General features: G+C 33.5%; 1 protein-coding gene and 1 long non-coding RNA gene across 5 annotated transcripts in view; one reads left to right on the top strand and one right to left on the bottom strand.

Moving 5' to 3' along the window:
• Nucleotides 1–27566, bottom strand: part of LOC105224350 (TWiK family of potassium channels protein 7) — an 85543-nt gene that overhangs the window by 42907 nt on the left and 15070 nt on the right. The window contains exon 1 of one of the 4 annotated variants that reach the window (XM_049455427.1): nt 5651–6219. The exons of 2 other annotated variants lie outside the window; for them this stretch is intronic. In XM_049455427.1, the coding sequence (XP_049311384.1) occupies nt 5651–5845 (195 nt within the window). In that variant the 5' untranslated portion in view covers nt 5846–6219. Of the gene's footprint in view, nt 1–5650; nt 6220–27566 lie in introns of those variants that run through there. One more of the 4 variants, XM_049455429.1, reaches the window with a different exon arrangement.
• Nucleotides 7054–7702, top strand: LOC125778357 (uncharacterized). The gene is made up of 2 exons (XR_007422652.1): nt 7054–7438; nt 7493–7702. It is a non-coding gene; the product is annotated as an uncharacterized LOC125778357 (long non-coding RNA).

The following is a 27566-nucleotide window of genomic DNA, read 5'->3' as shown; positions in this document are numbered from 1 at the left end:
ACGGTTCTCATTTATCAATTAATTTTTTTTTAACATTTTGTGTAATACTTTCTTAAACAGGTGGCAACTCTTTTAAAAAATTCTGCGATATCTATCTAAATGCTTTTTAGTTTCTAACTCAAAAACTTGAATTCCATGCAAAAATTCAAAAAGGTGGCAACTCTTTTCGAAAAATTCTTTTACCGATATCTGCGTAAATGCTTTTTAGTTGCTAACCCATTTTACAGTTATTCACTTATCATTTAATTTTTTTTTTTAATTTTGGTATAATACTTGTATTTTGTAAAACAGGCGGCAACCCTTTTCAAAAAAAATATTCTCAATTGCAAGCTGCAGTTGATGCCCATACAAATTTTTTTTATAGTTTTATCAATATATTTGTACTTCAAAACTTTAAGAGTTGAATAGGAAATTCAAAAGGTGGCAACTCTTAAAAAAAAATTCTGCGATATCTATCTAAATGCTCTTTAGTCGTAACTCATTTAACAGTTATTCACTTATCATTTAATTTTTTTTTTAACTTTTTGTACAATTTTTTCTTAAACAGGTGGCAACCCTTATGAAAAAATATTTTCAATATACATGCTGCTTTAGCATTATGAGGTTTGATACCCATATATAAATGTTTCGTAATTTTAGCAATATATTTTTACTTCAAAACTTTAAGAGTTGGCAACTCTGGATCTGACTTTTGTCTTAAACCAGCCGAATACTGCACTAAACAATATATTTAAGTTATTTCATGCATTCTGCGTGTGATATGGATTCGTTCCGTGTGATTACTTGCGTACCGGAATCTCGTTGCGCTACAGAATTTTGTTGCAGTTGATGGAATGTTTATCCAAAAAGTTTTATACCAAAAAAATTTTATAAATAAGGCAAGGCGCGTTAGCATTTCGGCTTTGATTTTTTTATGTATTCGAGAGATTATTCCTATATAATATTATATGTATGTATATGTACATATATACCAAAACTCAGTAAAATTATTCTTTATGGAATAAATTTATTTGGTGTCTTTCTTTAAAGAAAATATTTTTTTTCAATAAATTGTTGCTGTAGTAACACTTCCGCATTTTTTAAAATCTTCTTATATATTAATGACCATATCTATTAATAACGGTATAAGCTACAGTGACACTGAAAATAGGGCGTTGAAGACAAAGAAAATTATTCCGAAGAAATACACTGTCATTTAATTGCTTTACTTAAGCCTTTAAAATTTGTATGTATTTTTTTTTAATTTATGGAAAACATTTTCAACAATTTCAACAAAGAGAAACTGGTGACACTTGGAATATCTTCAGATTTTAAGCTTAACAAATAAAATGAAAAAAAAATATATAAAAATAAATTCTATAAAAATATATTTTCTTTCACCAGCAATACCGTAAAGCGACATATTATGCATACATATATGAATGTGTTTTAAATTATTATTTAACAACAACAACAATTGTTAAAAAAACCGCATATAAAAAAAGAATATAAGAAAAAGCCAACAAAATTTCCTTGACACAAATTGCATCGTCAAACTTTGGTAAAGCCTTTCGTTCACGCGAGAGCCCCAAATTTAACTTTCAGCGAAGTTTTAAGCGCACGAGATTTTTGAAATTTACGCAGACTTTTTTGTTTACCGTTAAAATTTGTATTTACGTAAATTACCTAGAATTTGCTACACGAAAGCTTTATCTAAGGAGAGATCTGAAATAGATGCAAATAAAGCCGCTTGTTCGGCTCGTGCATAAATTGCAAGCAAATAAAAATGTTTTCATGGAAAAAATATTAAGTATAAGCAAAGTCATGGCAGCCCTGATGAACACGAAATTTTGACAGCTATGGAGAAGACATCGTCAGTCAAGGGATCGAACAGGTAGTAAGCAAAAATTTTATTTATTATTGCCGGGTTATTTTGTAGTAAAGATAATGCTATTTGGCGTTATATCAGTGAACTACATTTGAAGATGGCTTGTGGATTTCGGTTTTATCTATTCTTTATCTTGAAAGATAAATCTAGTACTATATGAGGAAACCAGGTACTTAAAAATGTTCATCTTATTATTGTTCCTTCGTAAAAAAAAATTATTTTTTAACCAACTGATCTCCAATGTAAAGAAACGGCTTATTCAATGCAATAACTGAATAACTCGTTGAACCTGAAATTTTTGGTGAGATTCAAGAGGTTAATTCTTTCTGATATAAAGTAAGTGGTGAAGATGTAAAACGATAGCATTTTACTGTTTCCGTATATGTTCAATACATTTTCTTGATTACAACACTGAACAAGCTCTACGAAGTCGGCGGATCGTCTTGAAAATCAAAAGCAGGGACCAGAGCTGGAGACAACTTGTTGAATCTGACTAAGCCAAATATCAATAAGAATAGCTATTTTATATAATAGAGAAATAGTTATCCAGCAAAGTACGAATTCATAGCTCCATATGTAAATAATATTGAATGTGGTTTGTGACCATGCTAAAATCAGGGTTATAAAAGGTGATCCTTTTCCAGGTTCCACACTTTTTTAAAGAAAAAACACAGAAAATTCAAACTTAATTAATATTTATTATCATTCGAAAGAACATTCTTTGGCATTTATTTTATGAAGATTATCCCTTTCAATTTCTGGTCGGGGTTACGGCTCAGATGGTCCATTCGTTGGTTTCAATTTTCGATAACTCGTTCGATCATTTCGACTGTTAACTAGCGAATGACATGCCTGAATCAAAGCGGAACTGTCCGCACAGGCTTTACACTTTACATAGCTCCACAGGAGAAAGTCTAACGTTGTGATATCACACAATCTTGGTAGCCAATCGACCAGCCCAAAGCGAGAAATTATCTACTCACCGAAGTGTTCTCTCAATAAATCCATTGATTTATGCGATGTGTGGAAAGTGGCGCCGACTTATTGAAACCAAATGTCTCCGAGATTACGAGCTTCAATTTCAGGCGTCAAATAGTTGGCTATCATGGCGCGATAACGGTCGCCATTAAATGTGTACCGATCCTTCCACAGACCCCCAAACTACACAATTTTTTCCGGAGGAAATGTCAGCTCTTAGATCTCTTCAGATTGTTGTTCGTTCCAAAAAATGAGCTAAGTCATTCCATGCGTCAGCCCGAGTTGTTCCGAACAGCGTCGATTCGACTCTCTACGGTCTTTCCACGATGTAATGCCAGTCAATACTGTATATGTCCAAAAAAGGTTATTGAAAAAAGTAGTTACCTTTACTTGGATCACTGGTTATTTATTGCGAATACTTCATGCTGGGAAGCGAGTATTTTTATCTCAGTTGAGATCGTTTTTTGTTCCACAAGTTCATATATGAAATACTCTACTACAGAATAGCTTGACTGATGGTTTGACTTTTTGTAGTGAAAGTAGTAAAAAATCGTTTATTTTTTGACATTATATTATGCGTAGTAGAAAGGCTAATATAAGGTAAAAAGTCTATCTAACTTATATTCTACGTTCCTCTGTAGAACTCTACAGACCGTAGTTAATTTTTCGGTAAAGAATTATTCATTCAGACAAGGTTCCGAGAGAAATATGTATTAGGTTTAGTGGCTTCTCGTTCATCTATTTTTAGAGATCTTCTTCTCAAGCAAAACTGGAGTAAAAATGAAATTCACCGAACCATTTTTTCAACATCGTAAGAGAGACTTCGATTTTCTAACTTCTCTCACTTTTCCGACTATTAGAGGGATATTTTTGAGATGTTAATCTGAGGTTACTTTTTGGTTAAAATGGAATTCACCGTATCACTTTTTGTAGAGCGAAGAGTCTTCATAGTAAATATGAACTTTTAATTTGATTACTCTACTGGATCCTTCAGAAGAAATTGTGTTTGAAGGAGAAATCAGTTTGCATATTGCGATTTTATATAAAATTGCTCCGGATTCTTTTTCATAATTTGACACTTGTCCATCAAACGTTGCTTGTTTCACAGCAACAGGGTTGCATTTGAACTTGCCACATAAGCAATAAATATCCAATTTTTCGATTTGTATTATATTCTTAATAGCACACAAATTGATTAAAATTAATTACTTGCCTTTTTCACTAAATAATTTTTCACCCGAAATCCATTTACCGTTGTTTCTATTAGTTCTTGCGTAAGTACGTGCAATTCGCAACCAAAAAGTTGTTTATTTGCTTTCGGTTTGGATGGTTTTATTGTTGTTTTTGTTTTTGCTTCGCACAACAAACACATAAAGCATTTTTATTGGAAACACTTAAATGTTCACTAGCCACTTGAAAATAAACACAAATAAATCGTGCGGGGAAAACAAGCGAAATTATGTTAAAATTTTTCATTAATTTTTGTGTTGATTTAAATGCCTGCGGTTGCTTGAATAACGCCTGCGATCATAAATTAATGTAAGTAGTACGAATTTGTGTGGTTTAAGCGATTGTTATTTTAAGTGCTTAAGTATTGAAATCCAACGCATATTTCAAAATGCTGATTTTTCGCAAGAAAATACTGCGTAAGTCGAAATGTGGGAATTATGATGATTTTCCAAGAATTTTAAACGTGAATTTTGGTGAGAAAATGTAATGAAATGAAAAATTAATTGAAGGTAAATAGATAAATGATAATTTGCTGCCGGAACCGCCTATATCGGACGCTTCTATGATATAGCTGCCATAGAAACTAAACGATAAGAATCAAGTCTTTGTATGGAAAACTTCTTCCTTTGATGAGATTTTTTCAAGAAATTTGGCATGGATTATTATTTAAGGGAATAGTGTAATCTCCGAAGAAACTGTTCAGATCGGATCATTATACCATATAGCTGCCATACAAACTGTACGATCAAAATAAGGTCCTTGTATGAACAACTTTTTTATTAGTCGAGATATTTTCAAGAAATTTGGCATGGATTATTATTTAAGAGAATAGTGTAATCTCCAAAGAAACTGTTCAGATCGGATCATTATAGCATATAGCTGCCATACAAACATCACGATCTAAATCAGGTCCTTGTATGAACAACTTTTTTATTAGTCGAGATATTTTCCAAAAATTTGGCATACTTTATTATCCAAGGCAACGCTATAATTTTTGATCGTATTGTTCAGATCAGACCACTATAGCATATAGCTGCCATATAAACTGCACGATGAAAATCATACATTGTATGAACAACTTTTTTATTTGTAGAGATATTTTCATCAAATTTGACTCAGTTCATTGTCCAAAACAAAGCTATTATCTCTGAATCTATTGTTCAGATCGGACCTCTAAATCATATGGCTGCCATACAAACTGCACGATAAAAATCATATCCTTGTATGAACAACTTTTATATTTGAGGAGATATTTTCAAGAAATTTGGTGAGAATTATTATTTAAGAGAATAGTTTAATCTTCGAAGAAATTGCTCAGATCGGATCACTATAGCATATAGCTGTCATATAGTCTGCTTGATTGAAATCCAGATAAAAACCCTTTTATGCTAGAAGGAATGATGCCAATTTTTATTTTATGTGTTTTCTGCTCCCCCAGCGTTACATTTGCTTAAAAAATAAAATATAAAAAAAGCAAAAAATTCCAGTCTATAATTTCATTGCTTTCCACACAATTTCACTGTGCAACCCTTTAATTGTAATTTATTTCAATTCTCATACACTTCTTGCACTCACCAGTCCACCCACACCGCAGTAGATTGACAGCGATACCAGCAAACCGATGTGATTTAGCGCCGATTTCCATTTACTCGATTTCCAACAGCCTTTCCAGCAATTAGTGCGCTCCTCCGTCTTGGCGCGCACATCCAAATGCTTGAGTTTCTCGAGCAGCTCTGTATTGGCCTCATCGGCCGCATCGTAACCAGCCATAATTTTCACTTTTTATTACACTGCACAATTTTTACTTCAAATTTAAGTGCTATACGCGCCTATGCCACGCACTTACACACACACACGTGCAAAGACATGTAAATAAATATGCTTATATGAGGCATGTGGTAGTAATTTTCACTTTATAATTTCGATCGCATCACTTTACGTGTCATTTGTTGTCATTGCCGCGTGCACACACTCACATTATTCACGTATTTCATTGGTTTTTTGCTGGGCAGCTTACTTACTCGCGGCTTTTTGATTGTAAATAAATAAATATTTTTTTCGGAATTGTAAAAGCGCTATATTTTTATTATATTTGTTGTTGCTGTGAAGAATATGTATTTTTATATTTAGATATTAAAAAAAGTGGTAACTTTCAGGGTAATATATTTTACTTGGTATCCACAGCGTATGAGTAATATTTTAACAGTGTTTTCAATTTATTTATAATTATTATTTTTTAACTGTTGTTAGTGGCTTTCACAGCTTCTGTTTAATAAATTTTCTTTGCTATAATGTAAAATGTAAGAAAAAATATTCGATTCGTTATGGTAATTGCCATTGTTATACGTATTTGTCCTCAGTAGTGAATATTTTATGAAGAGTTAAAATAGTTATAGAAGAAGACCTTTCAGATCCCTTTTTGGTTGGATCTTTTGGGGTGAGTTTGAATGTAAACTGGCTAAAATATTTAATGTTTTAAATTGCCAACTCAATTATAAAATCAAAATTATGAATATATTTATTAAGTTCGTGGATTATTTCAAAGGCTCAAGAGGGGAAAAACCTATTGGCAAGTCAGATAATAAGTGAAAATTGCTTGAGTAACGTTGCCATCAATATGTTCCCGTATGTCGAGATGGACTTCATAGTTTACTAGATATAGTAATAACGGGTATTCCTAGCAGAGGTACCTTTTTCATTAGCCATTTTTTGACAGATCACGCGTCAGTCATGCCAAGCTGAACTATAGCCGCTTGACTTTCCCAAACGACATCACTTTATGGACTCTTGAAAATTTCCAAGAAGATCCGACCTTTTCGAGCCATATTTTGTGCAGCGATGAGGCCCATTTGCCTTATATGCCAGAGCAACTTGAAGAGTTGCAAGAGCTGCCATTTCATGCAGAAAATACAACGGTTTGATGTAGTCTGAAGGTCGGTGGAGTCATGTGAACGTAACCGCCAATTGCGACAGTTCATATTAGACTATCACCCCTATCATGCATTTCGATTACGTTCCCGCTCTACGCTCCGCCGGAGTCGAAATTAGGTATCATGCGTTACGATTGGATTGAAAGAAGAAGAGGAAGAGCTATAACTCTTTCGAAATCAGCTGTTTGCTTTGAAATATGTGAAACTGGAACATAACAAAGCAAAAATACACAAATTACTGCTGTTCAAAGAAAATAAATAAAAGTAAAATTTTTATATTGTTATTATTTTTATTAAACGTAACTATGGAATCTTTATCCGCGGCGATATTACTGGTTGAGGAGGAGAGCAGCGCATCTCAGAATGCTGGGGTGAGAATTGAAAGGAGAAGATTACGAGATATGTGCGATCCCTTCCAGATGAATGACGGGCTGTAAGTAATTGCACGTGAAAGTAGACATTTTTTACAATTTGTTTACTTATTTAGATTCAAAAAAACTTTCGTCTGAATAAGGACGCATTTAAGTATGTCCTAGATACGTTTGCGGAAGAAACGACGGCAAGTAAATTTGATGCTTCCTCTTTCCAAATAGCCTGCACATCTCCTTTAGGACGCTGGTGGAAACCGTTGGGTATATCTAGCTTACTCTCCATCATATCTGCCAATTTTCCATATTGCTCTGGTGTTGTTTTTGACCTGAAATCATATCAAAAAACATCACTAAAACTGGAAATATCGTGTGTTTTACATCTCTTAAATACAAGTTTTACTTACATTTTTAGAAAATTAAAAAAAAATCACGCAAATAATAAAATTTTCTCAGCAAAATAAAAACACAGAAAGTTCTCCGCCAACAAAATTGCAACTTAGCAAAACGGAGCTACGATCGAAATGCATGATAGGCAGAATCGTAAATTTCGAAGTTGAACTGAACGGGAACGGAACGCATGATACCAAAGTCGCCAAACGGAGAAAATTTCAATCCAAGTCGAAATGCGTGATAGGGGTGTATACTTTAGAAGCCACAACTGCACTGGGTTGCTGAAAATATGTGGTCTGATGAGGCTTTAACTTTTTGCGAAGAATATGACATTCGTTGCATTAAACTTCTTGCATAATAAGAAATTGTAAATATTGCTTTTAAAAAATTTAACAGAAACAAATAGGTTCCAAAAACGGTTATAGCATTCAAAAAGTTTTGATCAGCCGGGTTTTACGCCAAGTAAAACATGTTAAAAATTATTTTTGTCTAACCATTTACACAATTTTCTTATGAAAATCAAATATTTCGAGACATTGTCATTTTAATTTATAAAAAAAAAAATATTTTAATTTAATTTAATTTTTTTTTAAGTTTTTTGAAATTAACATTTTTTGCTGATTCTTCTGCTTCTTCATTTTTAATTTATTATATTGCCTTTATTAATGTTGAAATATTTTTTATTAATTTTATTTTAATTTTTTGTGTAATTTAATTTTTTTTTAATTTAACTTTATGTCTAAGTATTTCCACAATTTTTTATGAAAATGTTTTTTTTAATTATTATTATTTTTTCTAATATAGTTTTGTTATATTTTTTAATACATTTTTTCATAAAGAACTATATTTTTTTTATGAAAAAAACAATATTTTTAATCATAATTATAGACTTAATATCAAGTAGCCACTTTAAAATATTTTTTTCTCTTTTTATTATATTTTTATTTTAGTTATTTTTTATTTTATGTACAATTTTTTTTAATAAAAGGAAATTTCATAATATTTTTTTAAGTTTTCAAAAATTTTTTGAACGTTTTTTGTTCACAGAAATATGCAGATATTAAAAAATAAGTATCTATTTGGCAATTATTATCACAATTTTTAATTTAACATCTTTTTCAAAATTTAATTACTTAAACACAAAGATTATTATGAATTATTATCATGTATGTAATATTTTTTTAAATTATTTATTAAATACCATTAAAAAGCATAATATTTATTCACATAATAAATAATATTTATTTAAAACAAAAATTATATTTTTTATATTTTTCATCAACTTTTTAAATTTTTTTTGACAAATTATAATTATTTTATTTCATGAAAAAGTATAACTTTTAAAGAGGTGTCCTTTATTTGAACAAAAAATAATATTTTTTTATTATTTTATTTTTCATTCATTTTTTCCCATTTTTTTCAACATTTTTAATATTTTTTACCCTTAAAAATCATAACTTTTATTCAACTCATTCAAAGCAAAAAATTATTTTTTTTATAATTTTTTTTTTTCATTTTTCATCAACTTTTTTTTTTCAAATTAATTATTTTATATCATAAAAAATATATATATTTGTTCACCACCTTATTTAAAACACAAAATATACTTTTGAAAAATTTTTTTTCCATCAACTTTTTTCATTATTTTTCCCACTTATGGAAATATTTTTCCATAAATTCATACAAATGTGTTAATTTCTCTGACAATCTTAAACACTTCTTCAAACACACATTTCCAACGAAATACTCGCCACAAATCACACACGATGTACACGCGCCTAGATACGCTGACGCCGGGTCTTCACTACCACGCGCTTCGATGTCACAGCCGCAACTGAAAGGAAAATTCGCGTGAAAATCACACTTCACTTGATTGGGAAATCAAAAGTTCAAAATGCTGCGGCTGCGGCAGCGCCACCAAAAGCATGCAACTAAAAATAAGCACACGCACACATACACTAATACGTATGAAGATGGCTCGCTCGCATATATTTTGGTTTTGGTTGCTGCTGTTGTTGTTCTGCGCAGACACAGCGATGACGTTGTGTGGCGAAAACGTGCATTTTCATCTGTCGGCCTTTCTTCTTTGGTATTTTCACTTTTGTGTTCCGCCTTTCACTACTGCCGCATATAAACACAACATGTTGCAAGTTGCAGTAGGTTGCGTGTTGCATGTTGGTTGCAGTGTTTTGTTTGATGCAGGCACGTGTTGAAGTTTTGTGTGGTACTTGGTTGAATAATTTTTTGAAGGAGAGGTAGGAGAACACGTACTCTAAGCTTTAATACTACTGTCGTCGACATACTCTTTGAGATCCCTTTATATGACTCATGGAATAAGAATATTCCACTCCGTCTGAAATCGGTTGATAAGCGGGTCTACTCAAATTATATAGTCCCATATACAGTAGAACTCCAATTATCCGAATTAATAGGGACCGGGACCCATTCGGATAATCAAATATTCGGATAATCGGATTTTTTTTTTAAATTGCCATTGAAGAGAATAAAAGCTACGTTTTGATATCGCACTATTTTTTTATTGAATTAAATGAAAGAAACATGAAATTTTCACATGTTTTAAATATAAATAAAATGTACTTATGTACAAGTTTAGAAATAAAAATCATTGTTTTTTAAACATCTCCGTCAATGTAAGCTGTTTTGCCGTCTTCAACCGTTTTCGGGCAGCCAGGTCACGCATTCGCTTGACGGTGAGCAGTTGCAAGTGGTCACACTCGCTGACGCTCCATTTCAAAGCAGTCCGTCCTGAATCCGTATGCACATAATCTCTTCTTTAATTCAACCACAGTGGTAGCAAGACTGCCGAAGAAATACCTATCACAAAGTTGGAGATAGGACCAAGTCAAAGTACCATAAAATATATGATTTTGGTGTTTATTAGGTCCCCATACATTAGCACTTTGTTGCCAAAATCGGGCACAAAAACACACACAAACCTATTTTCAGACTCTATCTCTGCCGATCATGGAATAGGAATAACATTTACCATTCCATCTGAAATTGGTTAGATCGTCGAGAGAGATGTAATAACTGTTTTGAGATCCCATTATCCGGCTCATGGTATAAGAATACTCCATTCCATCTGAAATCGGGAGATTTACTGGTCCGTTCTGATTATATAGATCCGTCTCTCGGGCAACGGTCTTCGATTTAGCCCATCGAAAGATATGCGTTAACACTTTTTTCCCAAAGCCTGAAAATAGATTATTATTTCGAGACTCGATTCTATTTCTCATGAAATGGTCATATTCCTTTCAATCTGAAAACGGGTAGAATGCTCGGATTACATATATATAGATCCGACCGAGAGGAAACTGTATTTGATCTTGGTCGTTGTCAGGAACTCCATCTGCAATCGGTTAGAACGCGGATCCGTTTATTTAGGTTATCGACAGACATATATTAACTTGTTTGAGATCCCATTATCTGGCCCAAGGTTTAGGAATACTCCATTTGAAATCAGTTGGCACGCGGTCGCTTACCGAATATATAGTCCCGTCTCTCAGGAAACTGTTTTTGATCTAGACGTCGACAGACTTGTCATTACTTTCTGAGAGTCGTTTCTGGCTCATGGAATAGGAATATTTTATTCCACCTGAATTCGCTTGGAACATGGGTCGATTTGAAATATGAAGTCAGGTCTCTAAGGAAACAGTTTCTGATCTAGTTTTCTTATAGACAAAAACAAACTATTTTTTCCTCAAGCCTAAAATCATCAAACTATATCGAGACCCGATTCTACGGCTCATGAAATGGGCATTTTCCATTCAATCTGAAAACGGTTTCAACGCGGGTTCATTCCGTTTACTTATATATAAATCCGACCGTCAGGAAACTGTTTTTGATCTTGGTCGTTGTCAGGAACTGAATTGCGGTATTCGAGTTATTTACTGTAACATAGTTTGACAGAAAAGTTTTTGCTTTGAAGTGCAAAATATTTCGTGGAGAGGGTTAATTTGAGTGAGTAATCGGTTGGTCATCTTAAGTTCAGAGCTTACACTCACAGTACATACTTCTTTCTCAAAAACGAGGTTAATGGATGAATAATAAATAGGTTTTCTTATAACTCTGAGGTCATCAAGTTTGTTGGAGAAGTAAAGTTTTTCAAAACCCTGAAACCCAAAAAGAATGACAAATAGAAGATACTACTGAATTGTTTTTGAGAACTGAAGGATTGCTATTGAGTATTAATATGCTCTATTGCTTTCCTTTCAACTTTCATGGTTTTGAAAGAAGATATTCAAGCAGAAGATGATATACGAGCAATAATAGAAATTTAGGGATTTTTCCCACTGATTTATTAACTTTCACATATCTTGCTTTTAGAAACCACAACACAATCCCTCAATCGAGATATTATTGTAAAATATAAAACAGGGTTACTTTGCGAAAATAATTGTTTTGTATATTTTTTGGGTCAAACAATTATTTTTCCTCGCCAAATTATCCGACAAAACGCTAATACTAAAATTAGCTGCAAATATTCGATTTTAGTTTTCTTATAAGAAAAAGAAGACCAGCAAAAATATAAATAAGAGAAAACCGCCTTCCGCGTAAATATCGGCAAAATAAATATACAAAAATCAATTTTATCATTTTCTGCACGATTTCGTCATTAAATCGAGAGCAAAATGAGGAAAAAAGTAAAAATTCGCGAAAATATTAAAGAAAACATGGAAATATTAAGCAAACAGTTCGGTGAATGTTTATGGATCATATGCACTACACACACACAATCAAACGATTTTGATAAATTTGCGCTTTGCTTCCGAAAATTTACAATAATAAAGAATAATGAAACCGTTAGGCGGAGAATATGGTATATGGTAATTAATGAATTGAGGACGTAAGGAATAAGAATAATTTGGCCGCGACTCCGCTGGCTGAAAATGCTGGCAACACTTCGCTAAATTTGTTTTTGTATTGCCTTTATTAGCACAAAGCGATTTTTACACTACCATTTAACAGAAATTTCGTACGAATTAGAGTAATAATGCACGAATTATGAGATTTTCAAATTAAAATTACTTGAAATTCTTGTTTTCGCAGAAACAAGTGAAAGTAATTATGGAAGGAATTACACTGATGAAATAATACAAAATTTTGTTGTTATTTTAAATAATGTGTACAATATGTTGAACACATGCCATGTTCTGAATGATCTTTGACCTCTTCAACTGATGAACATATTAAAAGAGTGAAGGATATGGTGCTTGAAAATCGTCAGGCAACTCTTAGAGAGATACCAAGAAAGCTTGGCATCTCTCGCAAGTCCGTTTGAATGATTTTGGTAAATATTTTGGGTATGAAATGCAACCTTGCTCGATTCGTCCCAATAAAGCTAAATACATTTTTTTTCAAAAAGAGTACCGTAAACAGATCTCTTTTGACATGCTTGAGAAGGCGAATTCCGATCCCACATTGATGGAGATCATTATAACTGCCAATAAGACATGGTTTTATGAGTTCGAGAAATGAGGTTTTCTATTTGGCTATATTGAAGCGTTTGCTTAATTTAAATTAAATCCAAAAACGCGATGAATACTCCATGAAACCCGTTTTCAGGCGATAGAAGAAATACAACAAAATTCGCTGAAGGTTCTGAAGTACATCCCAAAAGTGCTTATTTCTAGAACTGACAAAATCGTGTATTGCATCTGGTGGGCATTTCTTTGAAGACAACAAAATTAATATTGATGAATAATTAATAAAAAATTTGCGGGTAATTTCTATCAAAATAATCGTTCTTCAGTTGCCACTTTTGGTGCGCTTTTACCATTCTATGGTCGTATTAATCGTCCACCTGTGCTCGCTATTCGTGGAAGTGCCAATAAGACAAAGAACAGCTCGAAATAATGAAAATATTGCTACCGTTCTGACAACTGTTGCTGAATACCACTATTTGTCGACTCCAAGACGTTCTCCAGAAATGGGACTGCCTTAAACTACAACCTGGCGGATTTTGAGATCGTAATTGGACTTGCATCTGTATAAAATTGTTCTCACTCAAGCGCAGAAGCCATTGGATCACCGTAAACGTCGTTAGTTTGCTGATTTTTACTTAGAGCAACTTGAAAACAATAACGATTTTTCTCAGAATCTCCGATGAGACTCACTTTCATCTGAGTGGTGAAGTAATTAAACATATCTGTCTGTTCTGGTGCAAAGAAAATTCACAAATTATTCATGAACAACCATTACATTAACCTAAATTGACAGTTTGTTGAGGTTTTCTGGTTTTTGTTGGAATCATCGGTTTGTAATGAAGCTGCTGACACCGCTATTGACAATGGAGCGATATTGATCGATGATAACCAACTTTTTATGGCCACAATTGGAAGAAGTTGATCTCAACACCATCTGATTCCAACAAGACGGTGCTAAGTGCCACACAGCACAACCGAATTGTTGCGAGAAAAGTTTGGAGACTCGAATATTTCAAGAAATTGTGTCATTGAATGGCCTTCAAGCAGTTGTTATTTAATTGAATTGAATTAAAAAATTCATTTAAACAAATTGCTTTAAAATATCCAACTTCATTCGAATCGTTTCTCTAAAACGGTTAAATTTACCTTAAAAGAAGATATTTTTTGAAGCAGTTGGAAGCGAGATATGAGCTTTTTTATCCGATCATATTTCTATCTATCAATAAAGTAGGAAACTGTAAGGCGTCGCATCTTCCCTTTTCTATTTATCAAAAAAACTAGGAAACTGTAAGGCGGCGCATCTTCCCATTATGTACAATCAAAAGCTCATACGTGAAGAGAGGTGTTTATTAACCTAATTTACCGAAAACCAAGTAGATCAAACATTCGTTTTTTTTCGTTGTTATAAACATCAAAACTATTTGTATTAAGTTTTTTTGTAATTATTGCAATAATTACTTTAAATTACAAATAAACAAAACTAGCAAACGTAAACTTTAGTCTATTAAAATTGATATGGTCATTAATTTTGCGTTTTGAGGTCATTTTATATTTGTCAAACAACTCATGAGAGATATTTGTTTACGATTTTTTAGTAGTGGTAATTATAATTAATTATAGGCGCTATTATGTGTCTATGTCTATCAATATTAATTGCATGTGACATGCTATGCTGATTATTTCGTTGCTTTGTATCCAAAAATAATATTTTTATTATATTTAAACTCTAAACTGAAATACTATAATTACATTAAGCAATTATAATTAAAATGAATTGGCTCTCAAACAGAGCAGCCAAAACAACGACCAATTATTTGTTTTACTGATTATGAATCTGTTTCTACTCGATATATGTGTTTTTGTTGAAATAAAATAAGCAATAATTTCTACAAATTACTTAATTACTACAATTCTATAACCAAAATGTAGCAGTAATAAAGCTTAACCAGCTACATTGTGGCTTGTAGATTAGTAACCCAAAATCCAAAAACTCTCTGTATATAGAAGACTGTTGTTTATCTTTTTCAAATTTAATATATAAGTTAATTAGTTTCACAGTTGAATTATTACTAAAAACTTAAAAGATTACTCGTTTAGGGTCAGATTTCAGACAAGTTTGAGTAATAGAGAAAGAGATTACGTTCGCCAAAACATTTTTCTTTAGGTGGCGTAAGTCAAACTGTAATTTGAGTCAAATTTATTTCAGCCACATATCCAGCTTTAAATCGTTGATAAATGTCGAATTCATTTGTCATAAAGGGCTAGCGATGTTGAAAAATATTTTTTCCAATTTTTTGATACCCTATATCCTGCTAAAGAATTCTGTTCATCTCGGCCAAAAATCGAATTAAATTGCGAACATATTTGTGCGTTCATTTTTTAAGTTTTCGGAATTAAATTTTTGGCCTTAAAGCTCCCTCAAGGATCAGTGTTTTTCAATGATTTGGTGAAACCAATCCAATCGAGATCACATATCACTTCATGACGAATTTCGTAGGTTGTCCAAAATCTCGTCATGTGACCTATCCTTAAATAGAGACAGCTATAGGCATTTGTGAAACACTACATAAACATTTGGCAGTAGAAAAATTTAGTTCACGCTGGATTCCACACAATTTGTCAATCGCTCAAAAAGAGGCACGGGTCGATTGCTCGAGGGAAATCTTAACAGAATGCAATAACTGTGCTTTGAAACAAGTCTATAAATTGTAACGCGCATGAACCCGAAAATTAAGAATGGTCGTCTGTCTGGGATGGTATCCAGATGACCAACGAAAGTTGTTCGCGAAATGGTTGCTTGTTTTTTTTGAAAGACTGGGCCTGTAGCAATCATACTACTTTACCAATGCAGAACAGAAAACTCTAAGTATACAACCATTTGTTTGCTACTTGTCTTTCAAGAAATCATAAAAACCAAGCGCCGAAAATGGATCATTCTTCAACATTTTCTTACATATCGACTGAAACAACTGCATTTGAGTACTCAAAACATCAATTTGATGAGTCATCCACCATATGGTTCTGACTTGGTATCGAATTACTCCTTTTTATTGCTATTTAGAAAAGATAAACTAAGAGGTCAACGTTTTTCGACACCTGTTGAGACGGTTACTGCATTTAGAAGACATGTTCTGGAGATACCTGAATTAGAGAGGTATACAAGTATGTGCTTCGACAATTGATGCATATATTTTATAGCTGAAATGAATCATATATAATTTTTCGCAGTTGTCATGGAACACTTTGTCTTTGTTCTAAAAAATTAATTCAAATAAATGATAGTTCGTTATACGTTGAATATGACAAATCGATGATGACATTGCAGCAGATAATTCTGTGTGGGTTGTGAGCAGTGGACATTGTAGTATATTTCACATGTCATATCTTTGTTTTCATAGCATCGCGTTCATTGACCTTGCCAGATTAGCATTTCTGCTTATTTATTCAAATATTTTGTGTATAAATATCTATATGTGCGTGTAAACACTGAATATGTCGTCACTAAATCGGAAAATTTACAATTTCGTGATTGCAATGTACCTTTATATACTATAAACGCATATATATCTACATACATCATATATGTAATCCAACTAATTGTCACAACTCACAGTCAGAAATTATGTTGGCGCCAGTCCAAATGGTCCAAACATTGTTGTCATAATTTGTACATACATATGTATGTACGTATGAATGTATGTGTGTAGATATGTATGTATATATGTCCATATGTATGCATGTTTATGTGTCTGTATACATATTTGTGATATGTCACATGTGTAGAGCTGTCAATAGCCATTGGCTATGGCAGATTATTGGTTTTGTGTTGTTTAGGGAAGTGCATATTTGTTGTTGTTGCTGTCAAAAGCGTGTGCTTGCGATATCCCAAACAGAAGGTGTGAAATAAGAAGGCTGTCAGTCCATTGATTAGTTATTAGAATTTGGCGTGAAAAGTATAGTAAACCATCTGTGCATAAGTACTAAGGCAAGAAAATAATTATTTGAGTAAAGTGATACCGACAAGCAATTATGAAAGATATGTGTTTAGTTAAAATAGTGGGAACTAACGTTGACCAAATAATAAAAATGTTAATTGTCGTGTAAGAGTTTTTATTTATACCGAGCCAAGAGAGCTTTATACACGAAATATTTTCTCTTTCAAGAGATGAGTAAAATGACAGAGAACCAAGCCTAAAAGGCAGCGGTTGAGGCTTCAAACTGATAAACTGATAGGAAGCAGTTGATATTCTTATCCCAATCACAATCTTTATTCCAATTTCAGTCTCAGTTTCAGTCTCAAAATCTCAATCTTAATCTCAATTCCAATGCGATTCTCAATCTAAATCTATAGCACAATTTTAGTTTCAAGCTAGTCTTAATCTCATTTAAAGTCAAAATTTCAATCTGAACCAGAATTTAATCTAATTTCAGTCGTGATCTCAATTTCAATCTTATTCTACATCTGAAACTAAAACCTAATCATTATCTTATTCTCAATCCAACTACTTTCTGTTTATTTATTCACTCGTATAACCATTTCTGAGCTTAAATTTATCTAAGCTTTAAGCTTTAAACTCAGCAACAGCTCGCTCGTTAAGATCACAGTGGCATCACCATCATCATAAAAGCAGAATCCCGGCAGCTCAACACTCTAAACATAAAATATAGAGTAAATCACGTAGCGCTGGGGTATAATCAGAAGCACATAGAAAAAGCTTTTGCAGAAGCACATGCAACGATAGAGCAAAAAACAGAAGACTGGAAGGCAATAAAAAGGCTATTTGTAATGTAAACTCATATACTTCTATATGTGTACGCATATATATTTATTAGTTAGTAAATATGTTAAGTTAGTCTATGTGACTTAAAGGACAAAAGGATACACACTACCTTGCAATTTAAAGAAGCCATTTTCATGCTCGCGCACAGTTAAGCACATTTTAACTCAAATTAAAGCAAATAAATGATAACACAATAATCCACTGGCTTAGTGAAAGAACATTAAGCTCAGCTTTATGTCGGAAATTGCGATTAAAAATGTTGCTAGTAGTATCTAACAGGCAACAGAGTGTAGACAAGTCTAGCAGAGTTGGCTGGTTAACTATTCAAGTGAAAATTTAAGTTACCTTTTTAGTTTTAAGTTCCGAGTATGGGAAGCATGTGAGAGAGTACAAAAAATAGGTAAAATATTGGGTAGTCTAAAAAGTCTTTTCGTATTTTGTCAATAGATGTCGTTGCAGTCGCATATCTCCAGTGCTACCAATTACATTTTGCCATACCATATGGTGTTGGAAAGGTGAGATTTTAAGCTTCATTTAATTAAATCAAATTCGGTGAAGTTGAAAATAAGTTACAGTTACGAGTGAAAACAATGAAGAGATTCGATATATTTTTAAATTTCTGTTTAAAAAAAAGAAAAATGCCACGCAAGCCACCAATGAAATTTGTGAAGTTTACGGAGACGATGTTGAATCATTTCATGTACGAGTAACACAACAAGGTTCGTTCGTTTCAGTTCTGGACATTTCTGAGGTCGACCAGAAAGCAAAAAGTCAATGAAATTATGGAAAAGATTGACCAGGGTCGTCAAATAAGCTGCCATGACATCACTAAGGAACTTAATATTCATCATCAAATGGTTTTGAACCATTGAAAAAAGGCTGGCTACAAAAAGTAACTCGATGTTTGGGTACACATGAATTGTCTGTGAAAAATTTAATGGACCGAATTAACATTTACGATTCTTTTCTCGAACGAAATGAAATCGAACCATTTCTGAAGCAAATGGTAACCGTAGACGAAAAGTAAATCAAATAAGACAATAATGTGCAAAAAAGATCATGGTTCAAGCGTGGTAAAACTCAACAAATGGTCGCAAAGCCAAGATTGACGCCTCGGAAGGTTACGCTGAGTGTTTGGTGAGATTGAAAAGGAATCATCCACTATGAGCTGCTTTAGCCTGGTCGAACGATTGAATCTACATTTTACTGTCAACAAATGATGAGATTGCAGAAAGCAATCGAAAAACAAAACGGACGGAACTGATCAACAGAATGAGCTTCGTCTTCCATCAGGACAACGCCAAACCACACACATCTTTGTTGACTCGGCAAAAACTGGGAGAGCTCGGCTGGGAAGTTTTGAAGCATCCATCATATAGCCCTGACCTTGCACCATCGGACTACCAATTGTTTCGTTCAATGAAGAACTCCCTTAATGGAGTAAAATTGGCTTCAAGAGAAGCCTGTGAAAATTACTTGTCGCACTTTTTCGCCGAGAAACCAGAATAGTTTTACACTGATGGAGTAAAGTAAAAAAATAGTATGTATTTGGTTCAGAAATGCGAAAAGACTTTTTCGACTACCCAATATTGTACTCTCCATATATGTACATATACCACAAAGTACCAAATATACAAGTCATAGGTGTTGTTCAGTACACCCAGCCATTTTTCCTAAACACCTTCAGTTTCGATTTGCACATTTTATGGAGACTTAAATTCCAAAAAAAAAAATTAAAAAATGCAACGCCATCCATTTGCCATTGTCACTTTGTTTCGCAGATAAAAATCAATCTAATTTACATTTTTATAGCCCACAAAACCGCTAGTGCGAACTAGGCTAATAGAGCGCAGCGAAAGTGTGAAGTGGCATTTAAAGGCTATAAATTTCATTTCAAGTGCGTGAAGAAGCGGCTGTGATGTAAATATGCATATGTGTGTGTGTAAATGATTTTGATGTCACTTCGTTTCGTTATTTATGTATATATTTATACATCCAAGGGCTGTCCGCCATCGTATGGCATTTTCAACAGTGAAATGCTTGAAATAACCTGAGCAGCACTTGAGAAATTTATGGCCTTAAAGATAAATGGAGAATTTGCGGTTGTTGGGTGTGCTGAATGGTGCTGGTTGGTCTGACGAGGTGATATCTTCGTTTTTCATAGTTGTCGGGGCTAGAGAGGAGGTGTGGTGAATTTAATATATATCTGCTGACATGTACATATTAAGTATAAGTTAATAGTTTGTGGTTATAAATGTGTTTACCCTTAAAAATCACTGAAAGTACAAAGAAGATATTACTGATATCTAGCGGTATCTTTGCCTTCAGACAAAACTACCAACAACTATATCCAAAAAATGTATTTTTCAATAAAAATTATTCCTCGCAAAAAAAAAAATAAATAAACAACTTTTCTCAAACATAATATAATCGCATTTATGTTATGATCTCACAGAATCAGACACGATCCAAAAACAAAACGAAATCAATAAAGTGAGTACTCGCAGTATTCGAAAATATTTACATACAAAGTGCAAATTGTGAAGCATTAAAAATTTCGCTCAGCCATCAAACAGTTTGTTATCCCTCAAGTGGTGGCAACTCAAGCACAAATTGAAAGCGACCACAAACGAACAGCGAATGTTCATTTCGACGAAACTTGAATGCCACTCGGCAAAAGAGCATAAAATCAAACACGCGTTCCATACGTACATATACACTTATATGTTTGTCTATGCATGTGCGTGTGTCCGTTTCATATTCAAATTATTTTTTATTGCAAAAACGGCGAATTTTATGACTTGCCGAGCGCATTTTCGCACAATTATTTTGAATTAATATTCGGTTAACCTTCGATGAGTAAACAAACAAGCATAATGATTTGTATTTGAAAATGAAACAAAACAGATCAACTGACGATGGAGAAATGAGCAAAAGCATGCTAAATTATTTAATAAAGGGATTCTTATATTTTCAGTATAATTTTTAGTGAGTAAATGACTTCCTTATTGAATTGAATGGCAAACAGTTCAACATATTGTTTACAGATATCAGCGGATATATTGATTAGTTTTCGACCATTTTCTAAAATTCTGTTGGCGAAAACTTAGGACAGTCGATTTTCATCAGCAAAATCATTCACCATAGTCAAGAACAGGTAGTAATTACTTGATAATAGGTCCGGAATGTGGATGTCCCAACTAATCTCCATATCTTCTGACGAGGCCCTATCGATATTTTGTGTTTGTGGTGTAATACAACTCCTCTCCTAATGGCCAAAACTGGCGGCTTCTGGCCGATTTCTAACTTTAGACAGTTCAATTCTTAACAAATAGAGAACAGTTCGACCTAATATATATCTCTATCCACTACAAGAGTATCTTCATTTGGTAGATAGTTAAATGCCAAAATCATATCTAACTCTCCAAGGTAATTAATAACGTATATATAGGAGAATATGCAAAGTTTTTGTTATAATCACTCACATTTCAGTTTTACATATATATCACAACTTGACAGACATTTTCTATCAAAAGTCCATTATAGGTACCGGAGTCTAAATATTTGGTACCTAGGGGCTTGAACAGTTTTTATCGGACACTAAAGACATTATTCGCGCAAAGTTTTATCCCGTTATATTAACTACTTCTTGATTTGTGTTTTGGAAAAGAAAAATAATCAAGTGGAATTTAAAATTTGATATATGGGAAGTGGACGTGGTTGTAGACCGATTTCGTACATTTTCACAATGGGACATAAGGATGTAAGAGATATTGGATTTCTCCAACAAGTGGGCGGTACCACCCCCATCATCCAATTTTCACACCGATTCCCATAAAACTCTCTCTCCCTCGGTTGTAAAATTCTCTGTCTCTGCCGTATTTAGTCATTGATTTATCGCGCTTTTAGTAGTTTTTAATACTACCGTTATATGAGGAGTAAGAGGGGTTATCCTCCGATTTTCACACTGTCAGTAGAAGTTCTTACATGATTTGTACACAGTAAATTTGATTGTAGTAGCTTAAGTAGTTTAGGAGATATGTACATTAAACTTAGAGGGGGGGCCACGTCCACTTTTTAAAAATTTTTAATTGTCCACAGGTGCCCCTTGTTAAAGCGATCCCTTATACCAAATTACAATCTTATATCTTACTTCAGTCCTTAGTTATGTCACTTTACGTGTTTTCGGTTAATGGCGATTTGTGGGTGTGGCAGTGGTCCGCTCATCTGCTTTTTTATACTAAGGAACCCACATACCAAGTTTCATAGAGATATGTAAATTTTTACTCAAGTAACAATTTGCACGAGCGGATGGAAAGACAGTCAATCGGATTTCAATTTTTCTCGTCACCCTAGTCATTTATATATGTATATATATACATATAACTCTATATCTATCTCCATTAGTTTTAGCTGGTAGCAAGAGTATTCAAATATTATTAGAATTGGTCCAATGTAGTGATGGCGTATATCAGTCGAAGTGGTAATCGTCTCACTATAAGGAGAGAAAATCTGTCGATATGAGTATATTTAAATATATTTGGACTATTTCCTTATAAAATTATACTCCAAAATTTACTTCGTGACTCTATCTTTTATTCTAATATTTCGATTTCGCCCTCCCGTTAAGCGACTCACAGAAGATTTTATAGCTTTAATTGCTACTAATGGTTCGTTAAATACCATAACAATTATGCAAGAGTTTTTATTTATTTTATGTATCTGAAATACATTCAATACTCCTTGGGGAGTCCCATATTCAAATTTTATTGGCACATGAGGCAACGCAGAAATGAAACTTAAACAGCTATTTTTGTATTAATTGAATAAAATATGCGTTTATAAAAATATTTCGTCAGCATAATCTCTAAAAATAACCAAACACAGTTTGCCAATTGAGGTAGTCTGAGCTATGATAATTAAACGCTGTTTGATGATGCTTTCTAGGCGCTTTGCACTGCGGAAATATGAATTTAGGTGAAACCGTTATTTAGCTCGCATACACATATAAACATAAATAAAATATATAAAAAAGAAATTTCCTTACAACTCACAAGCAAATTGCATCCAGAAATAGTGTATTCTAAACACAAATAGAGCGCTCGATTAGGCGGTGCAGCCATGCGTATACGTAACATTTGCCGTTCAATACAGTTGGACATTCAAAGCAATTGAGTGAGCACTTTTGAACTTCCAATCAATTGCATTATGTAAGCAAATTGTGTAAATGAATTCGAATTTGAATTTACAGCTATATGTCTGAGATTTTCTGCGGCCTGCACAGAGCGTAACGTTACGGGAACGGCGGAGTAGAGCAATTGCTAGTCGGTCTGGCAATTTTCTACGAAGCGTGCGGAAATTATAGTCTAGCCAAGCACACATATATACATATACATATGTATATGTATGTATATATATATGCATACTTTATATGTAAATGGCATTGCGCATACAATTATGTTTATATTACTGAACATTTTAGGGTGTAAGGTCTTCGACGTGAAGGCATTTCATCTAATTTTCGTTTCGGGTTCCAACAGTTTTGTTGTTGTAGTGCGTAAAGTAAAAGCTTAAGTTGAAAACAGTTATTTTTTGCAAGTGACTATTAATTTTATTAAATAGTTTAAAAATAAAATAAAAATTATGGGGTTGCCACCTGTTTTCAAATATGAATAAAATAATGAGATGAAAAAACGTTACAAATTTGGTACACCATTAAAATTTAACTAACAATTGAAAATATTTTTGAAAGGGGTTGCCACCTATGTGAAAAAATTTAAGCAGTAATGAATGTTATTTATGCATTTATAACATTCACATTGAAATTTAAGAAAATTTACAAACGACAATATTTTGGGAAAGGGTTGCCATCTGCTAAAAAATGTAATTCAATAAAATATGTAATTTGTTCACATTTAACTTGCAGAGTGGAAATAAATACAATTTACTAAAGAAAATATTTTTGAAAAGGGTTGCCACCTGTCAAAAAAAATGTAGTGCATTAAAATATGTAATGTTTTCTGGTTAAAAAAAATTAATTTAATTATATACGTAATTTATTCACCTTTAACGTTCAAACTGAAGTTTATACGAAAATATTTTTGAGAATAGTTGCCACCTGTTACAAAATATTTATTGCAATAAAATATGTAATGTGATCACATATAATTTTCACATTGAAATTTAACAAAACTTACGAAAGAAAATATTTTTGGGAAGGGTTGCCACCTGTTTAAAAAAATAATTTAATAAAATATACATATAATGTATGCACATATAATCTTCAAATTGTAATTTAATTCAAAAAATTGAATTAGGAAATTTCAAGAAGACTTTCTGATAATCATTTTATTGATGTAAGTTGCCACCTGTTTTCACTTTTTCCAATTAAATTAAAAATTTAAATCAAAAGGTGCTCTAGACTCGTAAAAAATGCTGCATCAGTTTTCTTGTATGCATGTATATGCAAAGAAGAAACTTTAAAAAGGGTTGCCAGATAAAATAAATTATTTTTCTACGAATTTGATAGATATTGCTGGATATTCAATATTCAGTTTCAACACTTTATTATAATCATTGGTAAAAGCCACCAATAGCAATGCTCACTAAGTCTGAAAAGGCTTAAAAAATATGTATATTACCCAACTCAGAACCATGGTGACGTAAAAACTACCGACACCTGGCAATAAATTATTGCATAAAATATGAAAACAAACTACACAAATTATGTTTCTCTCACCGGAAGTCGAAATTTTAACAAAAGAACTAATAAAACACGATAACAAATCACTTAAGCGGAAAATGTGCTTTTCGCGCCTAAAAGCAAACTACGAAAATATCGAAAACACGGCCCACATATACGATTACAAATACATTGCGATTTGCGATAATCATGACAAAAACAAATATTTCAAATCCAACTATGCAAATGAAAAGAAATCTAAAATAGCAATCAGTGTGGCACGAGGGGCGGGGCAAATGCAATCGCCGACGAGAAGTGAAAAAAGTGATTTAGAAAACGAAAACAGAACGAAGGCAAAACAAAAGGTCAGCTATGTGGCAATTTATGAAAGTAAAGCAATCGAAAGGCATAAAAAGTCTGCAAAAAACAAATTCCAGCACAATTTAGAGGGAGTGGTAGAGCGGAGAATGGCTGTATAGAGGCCAAACCTACTTTGTCGTGATTGCTCAAGCCATTGAGCAGGCAACAGCTAAGTGCCGAAAATATAAACATAAATACAAGGAGTGTTTTATCAGATTGGTTTATTTACACACATACACATACATACATACATATATAAAAATTGTATTGTGATTTGAACGCTTTTCAGATTAGATTGCCGAAAATCTCCGAAGTGGTCAAGGGTGGTTGTAAAAATTGCTGATTATGCTATTATTGCGCACATTAGGGTGTGGGTATAAATCGTTATGCTGTCTACACAATTATGTCAATACACATACACACATAAACTCATGCTAATCGAAGTTTTGCGTGTTTTGTTTGTTTTGAGTGGCGAAAAGTGCGTGGAATATCCCGTTACTTACACTTATTGGGACTATTACTGTCGTAGGCAGCGTTTGTTGATTGCCATTGATCAACTTTAAGCTGAAAGCAAACGCAGCAAAAGAAATTCAGGTGTGTAACTGTTAGTGTCATTACCATAGCCATGCAACCCTGAACCTAGCACAAGCCCCCTTATGTGTTTTATTTCTCTTTTCACTACTTCACTTGGATGTTTAAAAATTAGATCCGAGGTTTTTTTAGCTTGATCTGACATAAGCGGTACATTCAGGAGAAAGTCTTGAGATTCTATTTCATTTTGTTCCAGACAGCTGAAGCAGATGGCGTCCGGTAAAGATGTTCAATCTGATTTTATGATTCCTGATTGGATGTAGTGTCGTCCTGCTACAGACCATTGAAAGATGGACCTGGCGGAGAAGGGACTGGAAAGAAAAGTTCTAGACCTATTCCGATTTATTCTGAGCCAAAAGGGCTTTGCTATGCACAGGCTTATGGTAGTTGACCAAAGGGTACTGATCTGGTCTGAGGCCCAAAACAGTCTAGTAGTAATCCAATTGACTCCTACCACTTCTCATTCCGTAGATAGTGAGATTTAGCTATCCTGTCCTAGTAAGCTCTTCGGCAGTATAGCTTTCTATAGTACCGCTGTGGTCAGGCAGCCAAATCAGTCTTATCCAAAAATAGCTTGATTTTAGAGACAAGGAATCAAGACATTCCTTCATTAGCCTTAAGCGCATGGATTGTCACCACTCTAAAGAAGACTGTGTTTCGATAGTAGTATTCCTACTGTTACCTTTATGCAAAACCACTACGCTTGGAAGGCACTGCAGTTGGGTCAGTAACCCAAAAACTGAAGCTGATGGAAAGTTTCCAACAGTGTACTCCTCCACCAACTTCACCGCAAACTTTGATCCACTCATGTAAAAAGCTTAAAAAAAACCGCACCTTTACTCCAGCGAGTCATATTCCCTTCTATGCCTCCCTCGAAGTTTATATGCAAGCAGAGAAACGGCATTCGCCAGGACTAGGGGTAAACGATGTCCTGGTAACCCAGTATTTTTGGGATGAAGTCGAAATGTACGTATGATTTCAAAGGGCCCCGGCTTGTAAGCGGCGCGGAGATACTTGCCAATTTATTTTCGAGTTTAGTTTAACCAAGGCCTGCTACATAAAATATATCCATAGACATATTATGGGCTTAATTATTGCTTTAAAGAGCCAAATAAAGTCCTGTGATGAGAGTGCCCACCATTGTACCAATGCTTCCCTCACGCTGTACAGGGCAGCCTATATCTTTCCTTGTTCTCTCCAAGATGTTGGGTTTCCACGAGAGCTTCCTGTCTAAGATAGTTCTAGGTACTTTTATCTTGTCAGCAGGCAAAAACTCACGTTCCACCATTAGATGTGTCTCCGTTATATGTACTTCCTTTTGTACACTTCCTGGTGAATAAAAACCGACGCATGCGAACTCTTAACGCCAATTCGAGAAAACGCGGCAATAAAAATATGTCCTGCTAGTCCCCAGAATTATATCTCCAACCTTATGCTGTTCCCATAAGATGGGTAAGCCAATTGCACGAAAGCCTGACAGTTCGTTGCAGTTGCGTGATATAATGCCTAATGGACTATAGTTAATTTCCACCCAATGAAATTGGTTTCTAGAATATATCTCCTGAAACTATTTTGCATATTATAAATTTTTTGATGGATTTTTTTTGTAGTTAGAAGTTTTAGCACAAATCGGTCCTAATTTGATATTAAGGAGAGTTCTTCTAGTTACCTAATGGAGTGAGAACCCATATACAGTGAACTTTAGTATCGCAAAGGCGAGACAATCAAGAAGAACTTCAATCTACCAAGTTGGTCTCACAAATATCTTTGCCGTTAAATATGAAACAGATTTACTCTATCCTAATGGCTTTCAAAAGAGCAAAGTCCAATAATTAGAGATAAACATAAAACTGGTCCCAGGCCTGACACCTAAATGGCGCTATTAGAATTGAATCCATATGATTTAAACAGATATTATTTTTTCCTGATATTAGATATC

The sequence above is a fragment of the Bactrocera dorsalis genome, chromosome 4 (genome assembly GCF_023373825.1).
Source record: "Bactrocera dorsalis isolate Fly_Bdor chromosome 4, ASM2337382v1, whole genome shotgun sequence".
Taxonomy (NCBI): domain Eukaryota; kingdom Metazoa; phylum Arthropoda; class Insecta; order Diptera; family Tephritidae; genus Bactrocera; species Bactrocera dorsalis.
The sequence above is the reverse complement of the archived record's forward strand: the minus strand, read 5'-3'. Positions and strand labels throughout refer to the sequence as shown.